At 31.3% G+C, this 23921-nt stretch overlaps 4 protein-coding genes across 5 annotated transcripts; 3 read left to right on the top strand and 1 right to left on the bottom strand.

The window, feature by feature from the left end:
* The first annotated feature begins 1711 nt into the window (after positions 1-1711).
* Positions 1712-4098, top strand: LOC137811438 (transcription repressor MYB4). Its single transcript, XM_068613196.2, has 3 exons — positions 1712-1972; positions 2095-2224; positions 3026-4098. Exons 1-3 carry the CDS (start codon positions 1840-1842, stop codon positions 3711-3713), a joined length of 951 nt encoding a protein of 316 aa, XP_068469297.1. The 5' UTR covers positions 1712-1839; the 3' UTR covers positions 3714-4098.
* A 1585-nt stretch (positions 4099-5683) lies between these two features.
* On the top strand, positions 5684-8029 carry LOC137811447 (small ribosomal subunit protein eS10z). The gene is made up of 5 exons (XM_068613209.2): positions 5684-5823; positions 5939-5987; positions 6065-6344; positions 6431-6563; positions 7820-8029. Exons 1-5 carry the CDS (start codon positions 5821-5823, stop codon positions 7892-7894), a joined length of 540 nt encoding a protein of 179 aa, XP_068469310.1. The 5' UTR covers positions 5684-5820; the 3' UTR covers positions 7895-8029.
* A 1042-nt stretch (positions 8030-9071) lies between these two features.
* LOC137811444 (mitogen-activated protein kinase homolog MMK2) lies at positions 9072-12761 on the top strand. 2 transcript variants are annotated; one of them, XM_068613204.2, is made up of 7 exons: positions 9074-9167; positions 9491-9840; positions 9931-10060; positions 10140-10277; positions 10785-11117; positions 12024-12207; positions 12306-12761. In XM_068613204.2, the coding sequence occupies exons 2-7, from the start codon at positions 9554-9556 to the stop codon at positions 12479-12481; spliced, it is 1248 nt and encodes a 415-aa protein (XP_068469305.2). In that variant the 5' UTR covers positions 9074-9167; positions 9491-9553; the 3' UTR covers positions 12482-12761. The 2 variants fall into 2 exon arrangements, with proteins under 2 accessions (XP_090154710.1, XP_068469305.2); XM_090298584.1 differs by lacking the exon at positions 10140-10277 and having other exon boundaries at positions 9072-9167.
* Positions 12762-18182: 5421 nt separating this feature from the next.
* Positions 18183-19340, bottom strand: SP1L5 (SPIRAL1-like5). The gene is made up of 3 exons (XM_068613194.2): positions 19193-19340; positions 18765-19019; positions 18183-18584 (listed from the first exon to the last, which is right to left on the bottom strand). The coding sequence occupies exons 2-3, from the start codon at positions 18987-18989 to the stop codon at positions 18510-18512; spliced, it is 300 nt and encodes a 99-aa protein (XP_068469295.1). The 5' UTR covers positions 18990-19019; positions 19193-19340; the 3' UTR covers positions 18183-18509.
* Between the last annotated feature and the right edge of the window lie 4581 nt (positions 19341-23921).

Here is a 23921-nt window from a genome sequence, read left to right as displayed (position 1 = left end):
TTGAATCAAAATGAAATCAAGAGAGCACTCTGCACTGGAATATATTATAAATAACATGAGAAAAATAATGTGCACGAGGACTTATATATATATAGATTCCATTTTAATAGCGTCTAAGTTATCCTATTATTAAAAAATAAGATCAACTTTCCTCCATGAGGTTTATATGATAGGAACATGGTTACTTTTTCTTGGACTTGTGCATCACACTAACAAATAACAAGGGTTCAGTGTCTGATGAATAAGAATATAATATATATTTTAAAAATTAAAAATAAAAGAGAGAGCGAGAGATTATGATCTCTATATCCTTTGCCTGTGGCTGTAGAATACACATTGCTTAAAAACTAAAACAAGATTTTTCAAATTGTAAGGTAGTTAATTAACTATATATATGTAATATGAAATTGTGGCCTATGAAAAGAATAATATTATTTTATTAATAATGTAAATTATTATCTTCGTTCAATAAACACAACGTGCATGTAATAAAGTTTAAAAAGTATTTTTCTTAGTTTAAACAAGCATATATCAAAGCTAATAGGCTATCCATAGTTGAGAAAGACTGGTGTATGATGGTTTCTGCAGGAAACAAGTTATAATGTAATGATAATGGTGTTTAATTTGATTTATTTTATGTAAAAAATTACTCATGTTTACTTGTTTTTTTAAAATATATTATTTCCTAGAATATTGTAGACCTAGATTTGTATAGTCTTTGTGTGTGTAATTTGCAGGTGTTTATGTTCCATTCCACTTCTATATATACAATTGATATACAAAAATAGTATAAAATTATTACTGACGTGAGGATTATTATTTTATAAGAGAGCATTTATTTTGTTTTTTTCTTATCAATAAAAATTAATAAAATTAAATAAATCCACTTTAGGAGTCGTCCAACCCTTTTACAAAATAAAAAAGGTTTAAATAGTAGTTTTCCATATACATATCAAATCAAAATATAACTTTCTACTGTCTATCCCACACTACCAACTAAATTAAAAATAAAATCATCAAAGATAAACTCTAATAGAGACATTAAATCGAATGATACATACCAAAAGTTTTAGACACCATCCAAATAATGAGAAACTCGCTAAGAGTATCTTTGAAGAGATTTGTGACCAAACCTTACCCTGTGTGAGAGAAAAAATTTCAGTATAACCAACCACTTTAGTTTTAAATAAATAATTATTTATGTGTCTCTAATCTTATTATGTGATCTAAATATTATTCAAAATAAAATTAATACTTATAAAGAATGTTGAAATGTTTGTGATCCAGAAGTACATGAACTGTAATTTAATTTGTGTGTGAATTAGTGTTCAGCAACGATCACTCTCAGTTACTCAGTAACTGCTGCTATTGATGAAATGACGTTGCTGAATAGTTTGAGACAGGGAAGCGCATGAAACAACCGGCAGTGTTCTTTCTCTCGTTTTCATCTTCTCTTTGGGTTGTTATTAATTTTGGGAGTTTTGTGGAAGTGGGAAAGAGTTAAGTGTGTGAAGAAAGTTTGGGTACGTAATACTACACATGTACGTAGAAATGGTGGCACTATTGCTAGCACAAGGTTGATGAAACGTCCTTTTAGGGTTAGATGGAGACGTGGGTCCCATTGCATGGACCCCATCAGGTTGTAAATGTCGGCTCTTGCCTCGTGTACTTCTCCTCTCACTTTTAAAGGAGACACAGAGAGAAAGAGAAAGAGAGAGAGAGAGTTAACTATTGCATACATTTGATCAAGGCAATAAAAGGCCACTGAGGAAACACGACTAAAAGACACGAATAGAAGAAGACCACATAGGTAGCTACAAAAGAAGTTAAGAAACTGAGATGGGTCACCACTCTTGCTGCAACCAACAGAAGGTTAAGAGAGGCCTTTGGTCTCCCGAGGAAGATGAGAAGCTCATCAGATACATTACCACTCACGGCTATGGTTGCTGGAGCGAAGTTCCAGAGAAAGCTGGTCCCTCTTTTTGTTTAATTATTATAAATAAATAATTCTTTGACATCTCTTGTTTCCTTCATGATGTATGGAATTGCCCTAGACTTGTTCTTTATGATTGATGTTCAATTCTTTGGTTTCAGGGCTTCAAAGGTGTGGCAAGAGTTGTCGCCTGAGATGGATTAATTATCTGAGGCCTGACATTAGAAGAGGAAGGTTTACACCTGAAGAGGAGAAGTTAATTATAAGTCTTCACGGGGTTGTTGGCAACAGGTTTTAACCACACTTCATTGCACAGACTATAGCTAATTCTCTATCAAGCATTTTCCATCTTTTCTCTTGCATTTTCTGTCCAATTACTACCTTATACACATGTCTTTCTTCTTTCTATTATATAAGGCATAACATGGTTATAGCTACCAACCCTGTAAATTTTTCAAATTGATTAGAACATGATCAATCATACATAGTATGTTGCTAGTTTTCGATAGAACGAGAAGAGCAAGCAATTAGAAATGGATTTGAGACCTGTAGCAGTAGCTATAGGAGTTAGTCCTAATTAAATCAACTATAGTTATTAATGAACCAATCCGAAGGAGCCACAGTTTTGGAGAAGTTAAGCAGGCAATTTTTGTCAGTTGAAATTTAGTTTTCCGTTTTCAGTACTGTGTTTGCACTCACAGCCTCTCATGTCGACATTCATTCTAATACTATATTTCTTGAAACCCTTTACATAAGCAACTAAATTGTTATTTTATTATCCATTTCTTGCCACGTTTTTCTCGACACATTTGCTTTCAAATTACGATTCTGCGCGAGACATCTTAACTAAGAAGATACTGCTTTTCATAATTTAAACATTACTATAATACACTTAATTTATTAGTTTTGTATATCTCATTAGACAAATGACAAAAAGGGAAAAAATGATAGATTTTACTAATAAGAATAATTGATACTTATAGCAGTTATAACTAATAAACAGTTAAAATCGAAAATATTATGAGATGCTTATCATCATATTTATCATTTAATATAATTAATTATACATGTTGTTTATGTTGTTTCTTGCAGATGGGCACACATTGCAAGCCACTTACCAGGTAGAACTGACAATGAAATAAAGAACTATTGGAACTCTTGGATCAAAAAGAAAATTAGAAAGCCTTCGGTGACTTCATCAATCACCACTACACAAAGTGTTGATCATCACCACCCTCAGTTCAATTACAATTCCAATCAACTAGATCACTTTGGCAACCAAGACCATGTAACAACAAAGCCAGCGGTGCAAGAAACCTTATTTTCCTCGACGTGCCCTTTATTTATGTTTGACACTAGTTCATTAGACACCGGCAATGTTCGAGCAGAACTGTTCCAAGATTCATTGGGTTTGAGCGGTGAAACGTGGAACTTGAGCCACCACCAGGTCCATGCTCTTCCTCCCCAACCAGCAGAAGCAACGAGTTTTACAGCAGCTACAGTAATTGACACCACAAATTATCTGCCACCATTGATAGAGAATGTGGAAAACATGGTGGGAGGCATGGAGGTACAGTCTTGTAGTATAGAGGAGGAAGGAGAAATGGCGCTGGAGTGTTTGCGGAGACAAGAGTTGAATGAGTGGGTGGAGAATGAACAGCAGTGTCCGAGTTTTCTTTTCTGGGAGAACGTTGAAGGACAACTTGGGGGGGAAGAACTAGCACCAAACACGTCAAATATTGGAAGCAATACACTTTCACCTTTTCCTTCATCTTTATGACTGCGATCAAGTTGTGTCCCCACTACTCTTTTTCCCATGCCCCTTCTAACCAGGAAGAGTTTTCAGGAATGGTCCAGGCCAGGCTGAAGCTTATTCAGAGATTGCTTTTTCTTCTTTTTACTTTTTTTCCAACCTCGCTTTCGATTGCTGATTGGGAAGATTGAGAAAAATGAGTGAAGATAATGTTATTCTATATATCTATATATATAGCAAAGAGTGAAGTGTTTATTGAGTGTTTGACATGGAAGAGGAAAAAAAGAGAGAGAATAAAGGCGATTGGAAGCAGCAGGAAAGTTTGAAATTAATTTGTTGAATTTGTTATTAATTTGACTGTAAAATTGGTGGTTTTTTTTGAATGAGAATATACAATAATGGATTTGCCTTTTACATTTCAGCGTCTTGCTTTTCTAATATAACAACCAACCCCCTGTCCTGTCTGTCTTACCTTACCACACATGCACGTCCCAAAGGATCTTCCACTCTGCATTGCAGATGTTCCTTTTGGAAATCAAATCTACCTGTACTTAAAGACTAGTAACCACCATTCATATATATACTTTACTTTTTCTTTTCCAAAATTCATTTTTTCTTTTTGCTTAATCATTCTATGCTTAAACTTTATGCTATGGAAGTGGTACTTCAAATAAATGGAATTATATGGATATAGATAGTACCAAAATCGAAAATATAATTGTAATCATTATTAACCTTATCTTATCTGTTAACTCGATTGTAAGAAGTTAAATATTTTTTTAATATGATATTAGAATTATTTAGAACATATTCTAAGAAGTTTATTGGTCTTATCGAACCATCAATAATTTTATAGTCCTAAAGAGTATTACATTCCACATCGACTAAAAATAGTGATATTTCATAATATATAAGTGATTAAAAATTTTATCTTATAAATTGATTTTATGGGATTGAATTAAGCTTAATGAGCTAACTAAATCTTAATTTTCAATATATTAACTTTAAACTATATAGTTAGATAAATTATATTAAATAATATTATTTAATGTATATCATTTACACTTATTACTTACATCCATTTAAAAATATTAATTTATCATGAGATACTATTAGAATAAATTGATAGTTTTATTATCTATCTATCTTTATTTAATAATTAATTATAACTTATTTTGTTTGAATTGAAAACGTAAATTGAATATGATATGAATAGTAAATTATAGTTTGGATCATCATAACATATTTTTTTTTGTATCACTCCAGTTTAAATTTTTTATGTTTAAAAAATTATAAAAAAAATAATAGAAAACAAGAGATGAGAGAAAAAAAAGTTGAGTTATTTCAAGAAACGTTGAGAATAATAATATTAAAGACATTGATATATCTCAAACTAGTGGAAAAATTTATATATCTTAAATATATTAAATGATAAGATATAAAGCAAGCATACATAATTTGTGGTTTTAATAATCTTTTTTACGTGTCAAATTTTGGGTCTGTTTATAGACTTAATCTATCATGCGTTAGTCTATTTTGGCCTCACAAATTTTGGACTAAATGATTTTAGGTCTAATTTATTATATGTCATACATTAGTGATGAATTTTGTTGTGTGAACTATATCATTTTGCTAAAGGTGAAAGGTGAAATGATTAAAATAGTCTAATAAGCATTGCCAAAAAATCAAGCTTCACATTCAAAATTGCAAGGATATTTTCGGCATTTAAAATTTTTGTGGTGCAAGTCCCAAATATAGACAGTGCAGGAAGCAAAACCCTAGTCAGAGTAGTAGTCTGCATGTTGGACTCATTTTCATATATCTATTTGTTTTAGTTATTTTAAAATAAATTTATTTTTAATTAGAATAAAAATGTTGATAACATTATATAAGTAGGACTGTTTGTTAATGAAGAATCTTAAGATGGGCCAATTAAAAACTGAAGAAACAAATGGGCTGAGTCATGAACTGGTGTAAATAAGGGAAGTTTAGGCCCAAAAAGAATGCTCTAATATATGAAGAGAAGTCAGTTATAAACCAGAAGAAAGCGGAATTAGGGTTTATACCGCAGCAAGTGACAAAGGCTTAGTGTGGTAGTAGAGTTTCTCTCCGTCGCCGCTACACCGTAGTAACCATGGTATCCGAACTTCATCTTCTTGTTTCTTTCATGGATAACGATTGAACATTGCTTTCTTTGTTGAAATCGATTTATGCAAATACTCATTTAATTTGTTTTCCGTTAATTTGTGAAGATTATTTCCGAGAAGAACCGTCGAGAGATCTGCAAATACCTCTTTCAAGGTCCGTTAATCTTCTCTGGTGTCGTTTTAAAAGGGCTGTGTCGTGTTAACATTATGACGTGGTTGATTTTGATTCAGAGGGAGTTTGCTTTGCGAAGAAGGACTTCAATCTGGCGAAGCACCCGGAGATTGATGTTCCAAATCTGCAGGTGATAAAGTTGATGCAGAGCTTCAAGTCTAGGGAGTACGTGCGCGAGACATTTGCATGGATGCATTATTACTGGTTCCTCACCAACGATGGAATTGAGTTCCTTAGAACATACCTCAACCTTCCCTCGGAAATCGTGCCGGCCACTCTTAAGAAGCAGGCCAAGCCCGCCGGAAGACCGTTCGGTGGCCCACCCGGTGATCGCCCCAGGTAATATAACGTGGTCGTTCTCGCTTTATCTTTGAATTGTGATATTGCTGTGTTTTATTTGATCGTGTGTGATTTTCTTTAAACAGAGGCCCACCTCGCTTTGATGGAGAGAGGAGATTCGGTGGTGATAGAGATGGATACCGTGGTGGTCCCCGGGGAGCTGGTGGTGACTTTGGAGACAAGGGTGGAGCGCCTGCTGACTACAGACCTTCGTTTGGGGTAACTTACTGCAACATATCAATCATCTTTGTGTTTCTATTTGTTTATTTACTTTCTACTTTCATGATTCTATATTGCATATTTTTAGTTTATTTTACGGGTGTCCATGACTCTATTAGATTTCTATATTAGCCATATCAACATCATCATTACGGTCTTCGAATTAGAGAGGAATTTAGTTTTAGATACTGAAAGAGACACAACCACGGTAAACTAGTATTAGAAACAATGAAATATTTTCATAATTTCCGATTCACCAAAGTGGACTTCCTTCATTTTACTCTGAAAAGAGAAAATGTGGTTCTCCTTTTACACCCCGATTGTTGTGAAAGACTTGTACATTAACTATTGGAGTTGATTCTGTAGCATGCCATTATCCGAGTAAATTGAAAACTTAATGGGTAAGCATGGTAGGAGGAGCATATTGAGTTCAAGGATGTTTTATGTTTCTCCCATTTTAATTTTTGGTTCGAGTCAGTAGTTCATTAAAATTATTACGAGCTTTTGTAATGCTCATGGTGTTAATGTGTCATAACTTTTATAGTTGTAGGTTTCTTTATAAATCAGACTTTCCATATATTGGTTTTTGTTTTTAAAGGAGTTGCAATATTCTTCTCATGAATTTTAGTTAATTTGTACATATTTGTTAATGTTTATATGAAATATCTTGTGTGGATCAAGCATTCTAATGGTGTTCATAATTTTTTGGACCATGATATTTTGAAACCCAATAAAATTTACACCCACCCTACATTAACTATTTTACATTTCGTTCTATTTTTTTCTTCACAAATACAAAAAGTTTATTTGTGTAATGATCATATCACTCCTAAAAGTGGGTTTGCAAGTGGTTAGTGGAGTGTCAAAACATCATTTATTGGGTGTCAATGCCATGGTCATTTTCTTTATCTAATTATGTTTAGTTGTTAGTCACTTTTTTTTTATGATTACCTTTATATTGTCAGGAACTTACTGTGTTGCTTCTGGCTTCTGTGTATAATTCATGGTGGTTTGAGTTAGGCATCTGATTTAGACTTACTTTCTATTCTCGTTCTATCTAAACTCGTATCCGTTTGATGTTGCGCAAGTTTTGTTGGGTGATTTGAGACAAGTCCTCATTCACGCATTGCTAAAATGCCTATTTCTGTGAAGCAGAATGTTTCTGATTTTGATAACAAATTCGTAGATGCTGGTTCTTATTTGGTGGGTTGCTTAGTTTTTATTCAAAGTCTGAATATGCTTGATTCTATTTTCAGGGTCCCAGTGGAAGGCCTGGTTTCGGTCGCGGTGCTGGTGGTTTTGGAGCACCAACAAGTTCAAACATTCCTTAAATATAATGATTTGTACTCTAGTTTTAGCAGTTTTGGCTGTCATTCGAGTTAATATCTCAGCTCCCCTCGTTCCAAAGTAGTTTGATCTGGCAGACATTTTACTTAAGTTATTTATACAATGATAATTTTGAATTGGATATTTTTGCCATGATTTTTTATGTTTGACGTGTGATGCTTTGGAAAGTGAGAATGGGCCATTGAAAATGGCTGGTAAATGGTTCAAATGATTTTTGGAAGTGGACACTTGTCACAATGTCTTTGATAGGATATATTCAATTTTAAAGATATTTAATAGAGTTTTTGTTGCATAAAATTTAGTTATATAATTGTTTGCTGTTTCTGTATAATATTTTTATAGCGCTTATTTTTTCAAATTTGGTCTTATTATATTCCTCTTCCTTTTCTCCTGCTATTACATTGTTGTGGAACTGCACATCTTTTATTTAAATACAGTATCCCTAATGTCTTTGTGTAATTTAACTGTTTAAACATAATTTCTTTAAAGCAAACTTCTATTTGGATCGTTGTATGCAAATGATCTCCTTGTAATTAATATTAATAGAGTTCTAGGAACAGGCTACCGGATTAAATGAATGTATATGGTTTCGCCTAATCCTACAAGTTTTTTTGTGGGTAATTGGACCAGACTTATGTAAAGATCTTTGTCCATTGACCAAGTTATTTTTTTTATCTTAAACCAAACTCACCCATACCAGATAAGTAATATCACCTTAAGTTTAGTTTAGATTATTGTGGTGGAGGGGGAAGATGCAAATTAGAACTGGAAGAACAAGTAGTGACCTTGTTTTCATCAGCGGAGAGTCGAGATATGCGCAGAAACTGTGGGAGACATGAATGTGCCTACATTTTCGCAATTTTGTAAAGAAAAGTTTGCAAATTTACATGGGGATATAACAATTTATTTTACCACTCACTCACTTTTTTCTCTGTGATCTAAAACGAAGAATAGGAAAATAGCTTATGTTCGAATATGGGTGACGGTAATGCAGTTAAAAAACAAAGGTTGTCATGATACTACAAATCATTTTATTGGCTGAATTTACTGTTACCATTTTCGGACCTTGAACTGTGAGTTTATCAAATTACCTGCAATTTTTCTACTTAACCAACACAACTTGCAATTTTAGTTCATTCTTCTAACTTCGATTATGTGCAGAGTGACTTGGTCACCATGGAAACACGGACAGAGCTCGAAGACTACTCCACAATTTTTTGTGTCAAAACTAGATTCGTTCAATTGCTTTGTTTATGAGTAAGTACTTCATATACAATACTGATTTGGCGAGTTTCAATGGTTGAAAAATTAGATACCAGTTGCCAAGGAATTAATCCTTACAAAACCCTAGACTTAATCTGATTAAAACATTTGAAATTTAGTCAATTTAAAATTAAATTACAAGTGAAGACTTTGTCTTGCAGCAGCAAATCTTTTGAATTATAATAAAAATCATTAGTTAGTCATCAGGTGAGACGAAATAACTCATTTGGATAAAGACAAAAATTAGGTAGCGTGATTTGAAGCATAACCATCCATTAAACACGGAAACTAAATTATTTTTTTCATTTAAAGTACAGTTGATATTTGATAGTATAGGTGAGTTGGAGAAATTGAATTGGAGAAAGGGCAAGGATTAATTAATGCGAAATGGAGAAGTGGTTTTGAATTTGGAAATAAATGAGAGTTCACATGAGGAATTTTCAGAAGCAATAAGCAGAGAGAGAGAGAGATTTGGGATTTGCAGTGCGTGGTTGAATGTTAATTTGAAGATGAGTGGGAAAGGCAAAGAGGAAGAAGGGATTAAGAGGGTAATGATTCACGGAGGTCGATACGTGCAATACAACGTTTATGGAAACTTGTTCGAGCTACCCTCCAAGTATGTCCCTCCGATTCGCCCTGTCGGAAGGGGCGCATACGGCGTCGTTTGGTATATACGCCCAACAAACCCTTTTCTCTTCTTCTTCTTCTACTGCTTAACACCCTCACCTCACTCCGTTATTATTTTCTTTGTTTTCAGTGCTGCTGTTAATTGCGATACGCACGAGGAAGTTGCCATCAAAAAGATTGGGAACGCCTTTGACAACATCATTGACGCTAAACGGACTTTGAGGGAGATTAAGCTCCTTCGCCACATGGACCATGAAAATGTATTTTTTTCAGACTAATCTCTTCCTTTTTCTTTTTCTATTTCTGTTTCTCTGTTTAGTAATCAGCCTTCTTTCCCAGATAATTGCTATTAGGGATATCATACGACCTCCCAGAAAGGATGCCTTTAATGATGTTTACATTGTTTATGAATTGATGGACACTGACCTTCACCACATTATTCGTTCTGACCAACCTCTTAACGATGACCACTGTCAGGTTTCTTTCTAATCCTATTATAGACACGACGGATATGGATACAGATATAGATACAGAGATACAGATACAATAAGAGATACAGATACGATAACCATAAGACACGAAATATATATATATATATATATATTATAAGGAGAACTATATTTCCCTTTGTTTCTTTTTGTAGTAAAAATGTTTGCCATGCTTGGTTTCAAAAATATTTGTTATTTATTCTTAAAGTTTGAATTTTTAGAATAAAATTGTAAAAAATCCAATAAATAGTTTTTGAATTAAACATTTAATAGATATGTGTTTTACGAATGTTGGTTACGTTTGTCCGACACGACGGGCCATAAACGGGCCATTTAATATACGTGTCCAAACCTTTGCTTTTTCACTTTTGCATTCATATTTTCTGTACAAAAAATATCATATCCACATTCATTGTATTGTTATGATATTTTGAAGTGATTATGTCAAGGTTAAATAAATTAAGCATGGTACTAATGTTTCGTGAAATTTGTGCAGTATTTTTTATATCAGCTGTTACGGGGGCTGAAATATGTGCATTCTGCTAATGTCTTGCACCGAGATCTTAAGCCCAGTAATTTGCTTCTGAATGCGAACTGTGACCTTAAAATTGCTGACTTTGGTTTGGCAAGGGTAACATCTGAAACGGATTTCATGACGGAGTATGTGGTCACCCGGTGGTACCGTGCCCCGGAATTGCTCCTTACTTGTTCGGAGTACACCTCTGCTATTGACGTTTGGTCTGTTGGTTGCATATTTGGTGAAGTTATGACCAGGGAACCCTTGTTTCCTGGGAAAGATTATGTTCATCAACTAATGCTTATAACGGAGGTATGGCTTTGGTGCTTCCGTTTGAAATTACAGGTTTTAGAAGCTTTCTAAATGATGTACTGCATTACCTCTCTCTGGCATTAGTCTCTTGGTTGTTCTGTAAATTTTATCCTTCTTAAGAAACATGTTTACACTTACAAACCCTGTTTTCTTTGACCTTCCAGACATGCTTAATACTACCAAGCTGCTGCAGTTGGTTTTCATTTTGTACTCCTTCTTTTCTAATCCTTATCATCACCGCTTATTATTAGCTAGATCAATTGACTCTGTGAATTGGATTCTGTGTGGTTTTCAGACTCTGATTGCATAGAAATAGAAAGATCTATATTTATCCAGAAATGGTACCCTTCACCATAGTGATGTGCAAAACCAGGCAGTTCAAATTTCCTTTGGGTTTCATTGTTGACTTCTCCATTCTACCTATTACTAATTGAATAGTGCTATTCCTACATTTTCTTTCAACACTTTTACAACATTTTTTTCTTCTTCTTTTATCTCTATGCAATTAGCCATCTTATTCCACACTTCTGTCTCTTCTCATCTTGACTCTGTCTTTGTTATGGAAATCATAATGAAAAATGATTTGGAAATAACATTACTCTTGCTAATTTATATTGTTGATAGCTGGAAGGTAAACATTGTTAATGTTATCATAAGCCAAAATATCTTTAGCATCGTCCTGGTTTCATTTATAAACTAACGTATTTTGCTGCGTGACATAAATTCCTATAGTATCTATCCAACCCTTCTGCCCTTTCTACACTAGGGAATAACGGGAAGTTTTATACTTCCATCTTGAATGTTGTTATTATTAAAAAATGGAAGGATTGCATAAGCTGATTTTGTGGTTATGTGTAAATTAGTTGTAATATGACACTCTTCTTATCTTTTCCTTTTGCTTAAAAGTTATTAGGTTCACCAGATGATGCCAATCTTGAATTTCTTCGAAATGGAAATGCTAAAAGATATATTCGACAGCTTCCCCCTCGTAGGAAGCAAAATTTCTCGGCTAGATTCCCAAATATGTCTCCTGAGGCATTGGATTTACTAGAGAAGATGCTTATCTTTGATCCCAACAAACGCATTACAGGTATGCCACATGAATTATGTTTCAAGTATGTATTTTTAACTTGCTTATTATTGAATGTAAGTTCATATTTTTTGTAATATTTAATTTATTTCCTCCAGTTGATGAAGCACTATGTCACCCATATCTTTCATCACTTCATGACATCAATGATGAACCAGTTGGTCCTGGGCAATTCAACTTTGATTTTGAGCAGCCAACATGCACTGAAGAGCACATCAAGGAGCTCATCTGGAAGGAATCAGTGAAATACAATCCCGATCCACCCAGTCAATAATTCTTTCTTGATCATTTGATCACTCTTGGTCTTGGGTGTACACCCGGAGAGACATAGGAAGAGGGAAAGATAAGTGATTCATATGATTGATGATACAATGTGCCAAGAGGGAAATAAAGAGAAATGAGGGGTGTGTAACTTGTGAGACTAATATTTGAGTGAGGAGGGAATCATTATTCTTCTTTCTTATTAGCATAAATGTATCACGATAAACCTTTTCACCTTATGTACAGTGCCTGTCCATTATTCAGATTAGTTGCTATGTACAGAAATTCGGAAAGTTCCATTGTTGTAATCTAGTCCTAAAGCATTTAGGATACATCAAAATGAGTAATCATTAGGAATCTAATTGGTAGTCAGGGTTTAGGGAAACAATTATGGTAACAAATATGGTGAGTCTGTCCTGGAACCTTTTGCTTAGAAATAATTTTTTTTTCCGGTTTAAATGTTTGGATCTGGCACCCTTTGTTTCACACCTATTATGTCTGGCTTTTTACACATATAGTGTGCATTGTTGTTTCATGGCTACGCTAGTTGACTATACCAGAGTTCTATATTCCTGCCATACTTAAGACTTGAAGTAACGATGTTGTTCTTCCAACGAGACTATTTTCAAACTCCATATTGAAATATTGAAGTGTCCATCGTTGGGTTGTTTGCATGAACAGCCACTTCCCTTTAAACCGTCAAGAATATGTCCTGAACCTACATTTTTATTATCAATGGCTAAGCTATTATTTGGGAAGGAAAATCCGTCATCTTCTCTAGTCCTTGGAATTGCAACATATTGCACATGATTCGTACCCTTTGAAGTCTTAGCAATACCCGTACAAATTTATGAAACTTGTTTCATTATGTTGGATATGGAGATTCATGGCACAAGATATACCTCTAATATAACGAAGACGAATTTTAGAAATCTTAGAAATCTCCAAGTTCTACCAAAGACGAATTTTATTCTTTTTTATTTGTTTCTCGAAACAATTAATCTAAGTATTACTTTCATAGAAGCTTTTTTCAGGATTTGTAAATACTCCCGTTAAAGAATAAAAAAAAGGTTACAACCAAAAATGTCTTGTATTGACAATAATGAAATGAGTTAAGGTTTCTTATCTAAAACATTTAAAGAAATGATAATAGAGGAGTTTGCAAAGCTTGAGTATAAGAGAGAGATTGACGGGTAGATAAACAATTCTTATACATTTCTTCATGCTTGTAAGTGCATCCTCGTATTTCTTCATGCTTATAAGTGTATATATACGAGTCTTCAAAAAGCTAATAACAAAGAAAATAATCATTATACAATAAAATACATTTAGTGTATTTCATCTTACTTTCTTGATAAGATAATATAATCTACTTAGTAATGTGATTATTTTTGTTTTTTCATAATAGGTTGATACGATATATAAGAAATGTATTTTTCTTTTGATATTTTTTATTCAACATTTTATCTTAGACTTTTTGGAAGCTATTTTAAGTAGTGGGAATCCGTTTCATTAGACCTCTACTAGGATTTGTTTCGGTATGTCTAATAAAACCTCACATCGTTTAGAAGAATTTATATACACTTTTTTTCCTTAATTCTCTAAGACATCTTTTAAGGATAAGACTGTGACGAAACTCTGAGCTCCAAAGCGAACAATACTTTGATTACATGCGGTGATTGACCTTAGTGATGTCATCTAAACAGATTTGAAGTCAGAACATTAACGTCGTCTGTGAGAACAAAACAAGGTTCTAAAGTGGTCTCTTATTCCTTAACCCTCAACTGGGAAAAGTCCACCAAGTTTCGAACTCCATAACAGACACTACCTCATATATTAAAAAACATATGTAGTCATAAAAATCCTATATCTACTTAAAATATGTATCATTCAAGGTAGATGTTATTTAATTTAGTCTATCATAGAATATATTATTTAGTGTTATGTGTTAATGATTGTATAATGTAAAACTTTAAAGAATACTTCCTTTGGAACATATTTATTTATATATTATTCATTAAAATAATTTTTTTAACTATTTTTTTGTCTAATAAATATGTTTCCAAACTTTGAAAATATTCGTTTTTATAAATAAAATTATTAGTTTTTCTGATATATATTTAAATTATGTGTTTTTCTATCCTATTATACATTAATTCTTAAGCCCTAGCAAATGGATTATATTGCGTCATTATGTTAAATACAAACTCCAAAACATAATATTTTTTATGGGATTAAAAATGGAAAAATATTAAATCTTAATTCAACTGTTAAAACCAAAGTTCCTGTAGGCCTTTTAATGTAATAAGCTAGTAAGTAGAACAATAGCATTATTTAGGATTTGCTTGTGGAAATTTTTTTGTAAGTTTTTTCAAGAAAAAATTAAATAAAATTTTCTAATATTAAGAAATAGCTTGTACATAAATTAATTTTTTTATACCTTAATATAAAAGAGTTTTTACAAAATGATTTGTTTATAAATTTACTTTAATTTTTGGGGAAGTTGGTTTTATTATTTTTTATTTGTTTAAAGTGTTTATAAAAGAATTCAACAACCTGATTCTTAATACTTCATTAAATTATTTTACTTCACCAAATGTATATTATTTAATTTAAAAATAGTAAATAACTATATTCTTTTTTAAAGAACTATTATTTAATTATATTTTAGTCTTTCAATCTAAAGTATCGCAATTGTATGATTTTGCTACTTTAGGTTTTAACTGTGCAAATTGTATTTATTAAAATTTTCTCACTTACAAACTAGTTCCTCTACCTTAATTTTATCTAATATTTAAAGAAATTAACTGTAATACTAATGAGTATAACTACAATGCGGTGGCTAATCAACACATAATTTAACCTATAATTATTTTTTTATTAACAAAAAATCAATTAAATAAAATGAAGCTTAAATTAAGGAAGGTTAAACCTTTTTACACACAAAAATGAGAGACTAGTATGAAATTAGGATGGAGGAATCGACCTAATTGTAAATGTAAAAACTTGAAATGTTCAATTCATACAATATTTAAAGTTAGTAAGAAAATTTCATGATGAGAGAAACAAAAATTGCTCCTAAATTTGTAATGATCGATAATCATGTGATGTGATGCTAAAGCCAACCCGTAGCAGACTCCAACTTAAAATGCCACGAAACAATCAAATCCAACAACGAACACGTAAGCACTATATATGGCAAAAAAACTACTTAAGTCATACACCTTGCTTAGTTACAAACAACAACTGAAGAACCACATAAAGATTCTTATCAATTTGATGAAGGATAAAGATCCTCTGAAAAAATATTCAAGTTTATGCAGAACGTTTTCCTGTACAGGTATCATGCCATAGAATATCAAAGAGGAGGAGAAAAAGAGAAAGAGAATGAGAAAACTGATCATAAACCCATGAAAAGCTTATGAATCAATAAAGAGTAAAAAAGTAAAAAACTGTACTTATTGTGATTTTCTAAACATTGAGAGATCCCATTCCCTGATGAATGAATGATATACAAAACAAGTTTCAGCTTATTGATATTGATTGAAGATCAGAAGGGTTAGATGCACAGGAGAAACTAACAGTAATAAAAGTGTAACTCAAGATTAAAGGAAAGTTTTGAAGCATTGATTAATCTTCTTTACTAATTGTGAATTAATGATTTGTTAGGAAGGCCGACAAGTGGGAGAAGACACAGTGGTAATATGAGACCGAACTGTCCCAACCGAACATATTCCTGAACAGACATTGCCCACTGCACTACTTGTCTACTATTTATCACAATGACATGATATGCAGCCTAGTTCACGTGCAATCTTTCCTTCTTTCATCTTTTTCCTCAAACCTTGGTCCATTCATGGCCATAACTTGCTCTTAGTTTCGTTTTATTTGAACTTGGACCAAGTCTAAACCACACAACATAAAGTTATAATTATGACTCAATTAATTTTCTGTTAAACAATCACACACCAAGCCAGCTATTGCATGTTTCAGTCTTTATTTTCATGTTCAACAAATTGATGAAAAATTAGGAAGCAAATAATGTTGACACTGTAATATAGGGTATATATATATATATAACATGTACTAAAGCACAGTCAATGTGATCACCCTTCCATGAAATGAACTGCATAATCCTTCGTTAATCTAATGAAAACATGGCTTATTTGCTGTGAAAGCATAAATCAGTTTTATTATGCGAAGGTCAATAACTTTTAAAATGTTTATCTAAACAGCATAACAGTACTGAATTTTGATTGAATGATAATATTAAAAAATTATAATAATGTTAAATAATTATTAAACTAGTAAAATTATGAGCAATATTCATTAAATATAAACTAAGACATCACAAAAAAATTGTGATTTCAAATTTAAAGTGATTTTTAAAAGAGTGCAGTGGAGAATATGTTTTTAGATTTTCATGATAAGAATGTTTAGAATATTATATATATTATTTTATTTTTAAAATATTCAACTTCTTTTTTTATTTTTCTTCTATACCAAAATGTTTACAGGGTTTGTTCTTAGATTGCCATGTATTAGTAAAATGCTTATATAATACTGAACAGAGTCACTCACTGATAATTTTATAAGAAAAAAAACATAGAAAAAAAGGTTTAAACTGTGAAAGACAAAAATGATCAATTTTTTTTATAATAACTACATACGTTGTTTGAGACTTTTTACATTATCAATAATCTTAATCTTAAGTATTTTCATGGCCATATTTAATAAATGAATCACTGATATAAATATTGTAAATTTAATTATAGTGTTAAATTATATGTACATTATATTATGCATTTATAAGTATTAAGAACATGTTTGACATTTTCAGGAACAATTTTGGAGCAACTCCCTAACAAAACAGTTATTAACCATATTACCATAACATGCATATATTACAATTCGGCTCTGGAAAAAAGAACATTACATTTTGTTGATAGTGAATTAGGAATCTTGGGAGACTTAAATGCTAAAAAAGAAGGGTTTATAATTTTATATTAGAATTTTTTTCTATCTTCTAAATTCCCTGGGAAAAACAAGGTAAATGGAAACAAATTCAGGGCAATTAGATTCTACTTGGCACTCTCCCCCTCCTTCTCTCCTATTTCTGAGAGTGAAATAAAAAGGACAAGGAAGATATTTCTTTGAACATGAAACCTAACTGAAGTGCATGTTTACTTCTGAAAAACACTACCCCCATCTTCTTCCTATCTCTCTCTACACTATGCTACAAAAATGCAGAAAAAACATGTACTAAACTCTCTTATCTCATTTCCATACGAGAGAAATTGTGTGAGAGTGTTTCCAGTAAACCATTTTTCTTTCTGAAATGATATGGGAGAAAATCTAAAGAAAGAAGAAACACACCCTCACCTAAAGTACAGTTTTTGAAACTTCTAATTCTTTATTTTGTAAAGAACAAGAATAAACTATGTTATTAATTAAAACACTTAATAAAGTTGTTTGTCGCTGAAGAAGAATATCTTAATCGGCTAACATATAAGAACAAATCCCCGATCATCATCATTATAAGACATGAAACTAAACAAAATGGAAGCAAATTCAGTCTGCTATTGAATCGGAAAGCTATAGACGAATGATTCTCTAGCTTTAGTTTTTATAATGCTTTCTTAATTAAAAAAAGTTCAGTGTCAACTGAATATAAATATGATTAAGATGCTTGCTAGAAGATCAGCCACAAAAACTGAAATGAAATTATACAAAGTTTATTATCAGTTTGAATTACAACTATAGATTTAACATTCCATTCAAACTGATTAACCTAGCACACAAAGCACACACTGGTTTATTTTTCACTCATATGACCCACATTATTAGTAACCTGATCCTTGCTTATACAAGAAAGATGAAGCTTAATCCTTATTTGATTTGTTTTTTTTTTATTTCTTTTTACATTCTAAAATCAAATTATAAGCGATTCACTCAAACCCCACACATACACGCTACCACAATAAGTATCGATTCTCCTTGTCAGAAGCAGCACTATCAATCAATGTCGGAGAATGAAAATATCACTTATCTCCAAACAAGTATCCAAGCGATGAATGACCACCGGGTACCGATTTGACTTTTGTTGATGGCCGATCCTGCAACACACACATACATATATATCAGAAAAATGATATTAAGAAATAGAGTAGAAATAACTTTTTACTGAAATAGAATAATTGATATCTTTCAATATACACAGTTATTAAAGTAACATTTCCTAAGAAATAAGTATAAGATGATTATGAAGGTTGATAAAAAAATGGCGATTAGCTTACAGTTACAATGTTTCCCAAGTGGTGGCCTTGAGATCGGTTGTTTGTGACAACAAGTTGGGTGTTAGGAGGGTTAACAGCGTGAGGGAGCATGGTGTTGTCGATTTCAACGCCATAGGGTGGTAATGGAACTGTTGCTGTGGGTTGAGGCTGATTTTGCTGTTCTTCTGACCCAAATAGATATCCCAAAGAGCTTTGTCCACCACCAGAACTTTCACCTCTACTCATGGCGCACGCAATTCCCTTCAAGATCTATGCCTGCTTAATTGCAAATCAAGGCAACGTTAATTTCACTGATATAACATTAACCCTAAATATGTGTATCTATCTATATATATACCCGGGGGTGTGGTTTGTTGTCTGCTTAAGCAAAGTATGAAAATACTTAAAATACAGTAAAATGGTGCAGATGATGTGATAACGCACTGTACCTAATTGCCCATTATATATGTAGTTTGCATTATTCTTACTACAAGGGAAGGGAGTAAGTGGAATGCAATGTGGGTTAAGAAATAAGTGGTCCTTTTCCAACCCGAACTTGCTTCTTCAATATACATAGACTGCTTTAATAATTTATATAGAAGAAGCTAAAGATGCTTTTTCTTACTGCGGAAAGACACACAAAAGAAACCCTTTATAGAGTTTAGCGGAAAGTATGTGACTAGTATTCGAACAGGGATCATTTTTTTATTAACAACAAATAATATTTAAATATAAATTACTTTTAAGAATGACTCAATTTTTATATAAAAAAAATATAAGACTTCACTACACAATTTATTTTAAACACCAGAAGTTATTAACAAATCTTTATCTAAAAAACAATCAAAGAGATAAACAGCTTACTAAACATTAATCTCTAACACTATAAATACATTTTCTTTTTTTAATCCTCTAGAACTATAAAAAAAAAACACAATACCTTAACAAATTACGAATAATAAAAAAATATATATAATATTTATATGACACATACTTTTTCAAAAAAATAATATTAACATAATGTAAGGAGAAATAAAAAAAAAACTTTAATAAATTATAATTTAGTTCCATTTGTAGACAAGTAAATAATACACCAAATGTTATCTACAAATTGCTCAGTTACAATTCTGTTTATCATAATAGTATTATACATACTACCTCAATCCTATATTTGACTCTTGAAATTATATGAAGGAGATTTCAATTAAACCAAATCGTCTAAAACTCTAGTAAGTGTAACCAAGCTAGCTCATACAATGAAAGTGCATATACTGTAAATTTGTCCACTTATGTAGAGTGTGATACACTACACATAAATCAGGTTTAATGTTATCGTGTGTTTTTTTTTTTAATTTAACTTAATCCAAATTTTTATCTGTAGTGCCTTTAACTTTTTTTTATCAGAAAAAAAAATTAAATATAAAATGGAGTATTTCTAGTGACTTTAAATTATTTATTTTATGATAAAGTTATATTTTTAAGTAGGAAATTCGGGTCAAGATTAAACCTCACCTCTTAAACACAAAGTGTCAAACTAAGTGGATGAACAACTTTTGGTTACTGCATTCAATTAAGTGATGTCTAATTGTAATTGATTATCTTTTTTATCCATTCTATTTTATTTTGATTTTTCTTTAAAAAAATTACCAGTTTTGATTCTAGCAAATATAAACCATTATGAACAATTTATTAAAAGTTTGTTTATATCTCAAGTGAGATAAACTAATATTTATAATATCATGTCACACTACAATAAAAATATAAATAGAAACTAATTTTATAGATAAAAAATAATTAGTTGTTATAGTAATTAAATTAGAGATCATCTTATAAACTAAAAAAAATGGTTTTTAAATTAGTTTCTATTATTGTTAAATAGTTTCAAAATTAGTATCTAATTAGCCATCAAGATTTTTGCTACCAAATTTAGAATCTAAATAATAGTTAAAACCTTGATTGCTAATTAGATACTAATTTAAAAACCATTAAACAATAATAGAAACTAATTTAGAAATCAAAAAATTTGTTAGTCTAAAAAATATCTCTAATTTAGTTATTATAACAATTAATTATTTTTGTTTCTAAAATTGATTTTTATTTTATGATTTTTTTTTTTAAACAATAGTACTTCTAATTTCTTTTATATATCTAATTACTAGTAATGTCGGAGAAAAAAAAGGTTGTTTTTGAAACACGACTAACATAATTAATAAAAACTTTCAACTAATAAAAAAACTTAAAATTAGCTTAAATACTTGTGAAGTATATCTTAATTAAAAAATCCTCCAGTGCTACTTAAAAATTATACCTAAAAGTATTATATTTCATTTTTAGTATATATTCTAGTTAAAACTTTTCAATTGTGTCATGTTCAACTCTCTTAAGGCGTAGGTCGAGTTAAAATTCTTTTCTAATACTATGCAAATAGTTAATAAGTGAGTTAAGATACAATACTGCTGCGTAATTATTTACTTTTAATCAAAACTTAATAAAGTTATGGAAAGATAAGAATAATATTAAAGTTGAAGCTTGGTGATTCAGGTGGACCAGCAAATAGGTTAAGTGTCAAATATCACATAAGCTTTCATTAATAATCTACACCCACACATGTCCCTTAATTAATTACCCTTAATCCTTCTCTCTCTCTCTCTCTACGCACTCTGATATGTGTCTCTCTCTCTCTCTCTCTCTCTCTCTCTCTCTCTCTCTCTCTCTCTCTCTCTCTCTCTCTCTCTCTCTCTCTCTCTCTCTCTCTCTCTCTCTCTCTCTCTCTCTCTCTCTCTCTCTCTCTCTCTCTCTCTCTCTCTCTCTCTCTCTCTCTCTCTCTCTCTCTCTCTCTCTCTCTCTCTCTCTCTCTCTCTCTCTCTCTCTCTCTCTCTCTCTCTCTCTCTCTCTCTCTCTCTCTCTCTCTCTCTCTCTCTCTCTCTCTCTCTCTCTCTCTCTCTCTCTCTCTCTCTCTCTCTCTCTCTCTCTCTCTCTCTCTCTCTCTCTCTCTCACATATCAGAGTGCGTTCTTTTCTGAATATAATAATTTAATGTCTAGAGAGAAGATGCACAATATAAATTAAAATAATATACCAAACACACACAAGAACAAAAACATTTTATGAAAAAAAAAAGTTATTATGTATACCAAATACTATCTTGAAGTAAACTCTTACTTTGTATGTTTATTGATAATTATTAAGTTTTACTTTTGTGCATATATAATATTTTCATGGAAACTTTAATAAATATATGTAAATATTTTTTTATTTTATTTATTGTTCATTTTATTCGTATCACAATTAAATTTTATTTATACTAATCATATTAAAAAAATGACAAACTTTTAATTCAATAAATACAATCTTAACTTGCTTGATATATATGATCAGTCTTTCTTAAATCTTATGAAGATGAAAGTATTTTGTTGATGAAATAGTAAAGAAACTACATAAAATATATAAATTGAGTTGTATAAGTCGATTAAATTAATAATTGCACCGAACATGTTTATTTATTTAAAATTTAAAATAATTTAATAATTTTATTTATTTTATATTTTTATTTAAGTAGGACATTAAAGAATAATCGGTTATCTTATTTCATAATCATGTGTGTTTTCTAGAATATAATACTTTGTTGATAATCAATTATGGATCCATGTTGATATTGAATGATGATCCATGTTTATGTAAATGCTTATCTGAGTAAGGATTTATGTACAATTTTATTAATATGAGCCTAGTGGTGAAACAAGACTATGAAGCTCAATATCACATGTTATGATAAGGTCCATGAAAAAAATTATGACTTTGTAAAATCAACTTAATGATTTTCGCAACTCTTTTGAATGATATAAATTTACTAGATTGTTATTATTTTTTGGACATTATTCTAATATTAATTTTTTATTCCATTTATTCATATGGATTGTATCATAATCTGTTTAATATCCGACAATTTTTCGTGTTTTGACAATATTACATAATTTGTATAGTTTTGAAATTTATTTATTGGAAACAATGTTTTAATTATAAATATCTAAAATATAAAAATAAATAAATTATATTTCTTTTACAATTCTTTTTAAAAACAAGGGGAAATTTATAATCTTATTTTTTTTATCAATTAAAAAAAATCGATCATGTATCGGTCGGCACCGGACGACCAAATGGTTTACATCGAATAAATATAATTAAATCCAATTAAATCCACTACGTTGTTATACGTGAAATAAAAGAGCAGTTACAACAATCATTGACTAAGTCGAAACACGTTTTCTAGATCACCTCCCTGGTTTTCAGGGAACCATCAAGCACGACCCGGGGACAACTAAGCATGTCCCTAGCAAGTAATGAGTGTTCACTGGGCCCACAGGGTAGAGGCCCAAGTCAACCTACTAAAAAGGAAGGAGAGAGGAAAAAAGAGGTACGTTTTTCATAAGATCGGAGAATTCTCGCTTAGGCACCATCACTGACTTGAGTGTCGGAGTGCAATCGCAGGTACCCCGCCGGCCGACCGAGGCACGCGAAGGAGAAAGGATACGTGAAGAATATGAGAACCTAGGAAGAAGTAAAGAGTGTATCGACGTGGATCAAGATTACTTGGCCTCCAACATCCATACAGGTACAGATCACATTCATCATATCAGTCACAAACTTTTATACATTTTATCTTCATTTTCCACTCTATTTATCTTAATCCAAACAACTTCACTTTTGCTCCTCAAATTTCATTTCTCTAAATCAATTTCTTAATCCAAACAAAGCGAAAATGTTTTAAAACAATAAATACTTAAGTATATTCACGTGTTAACATTTCTAAATCATACATTGGTATTAGTTCCTTTGAGTGTATGGAAGTCAAATTCATTCCATTGTGTACAAGTGTCAATCATACATTATAATACTCGTGGATTATAGCCTATTGTTTTTACTAAGGGTTAGGAGCATGTAGATATATGTGTTTTTAATTCTTTTTATTTTTCTATTTTTATAAAGATTGGATCATCTAAAGTGATCCATATTTATATATATTTTTTTATAAAAAAATCATAATTTTTTTTGAATTTATGCATGTTAAATTCATTCAATTATTTTTTAGAACTTTAAATAATTTTAAAAGAGTTTCAAAAAGTTTTAAAATATAATAATAGATTATGTTAAAACAAAATAAATTATCTTATAATTACAC

The sequence above is a fragment of the Phaseolus vulgaris genome, chromosome 2, assembly GCF_051622355.1.
Source record: "Phaseolus vulgaris cultivar YP4 chromosome 2, ASM5162235v1, whole genome shotgun sequence".
Classification (NCBI taxonomy): domain Eukaryota; kingdom Viridiplantae; phylum Streptophyta; class Magnoliopsida; order Fabales; family Fabaceae; genus Phaseolus; species Phaseolus vulgaris.
This window is presented reverse-complemented; position numbering and strand designations above follow the sequence as displayed.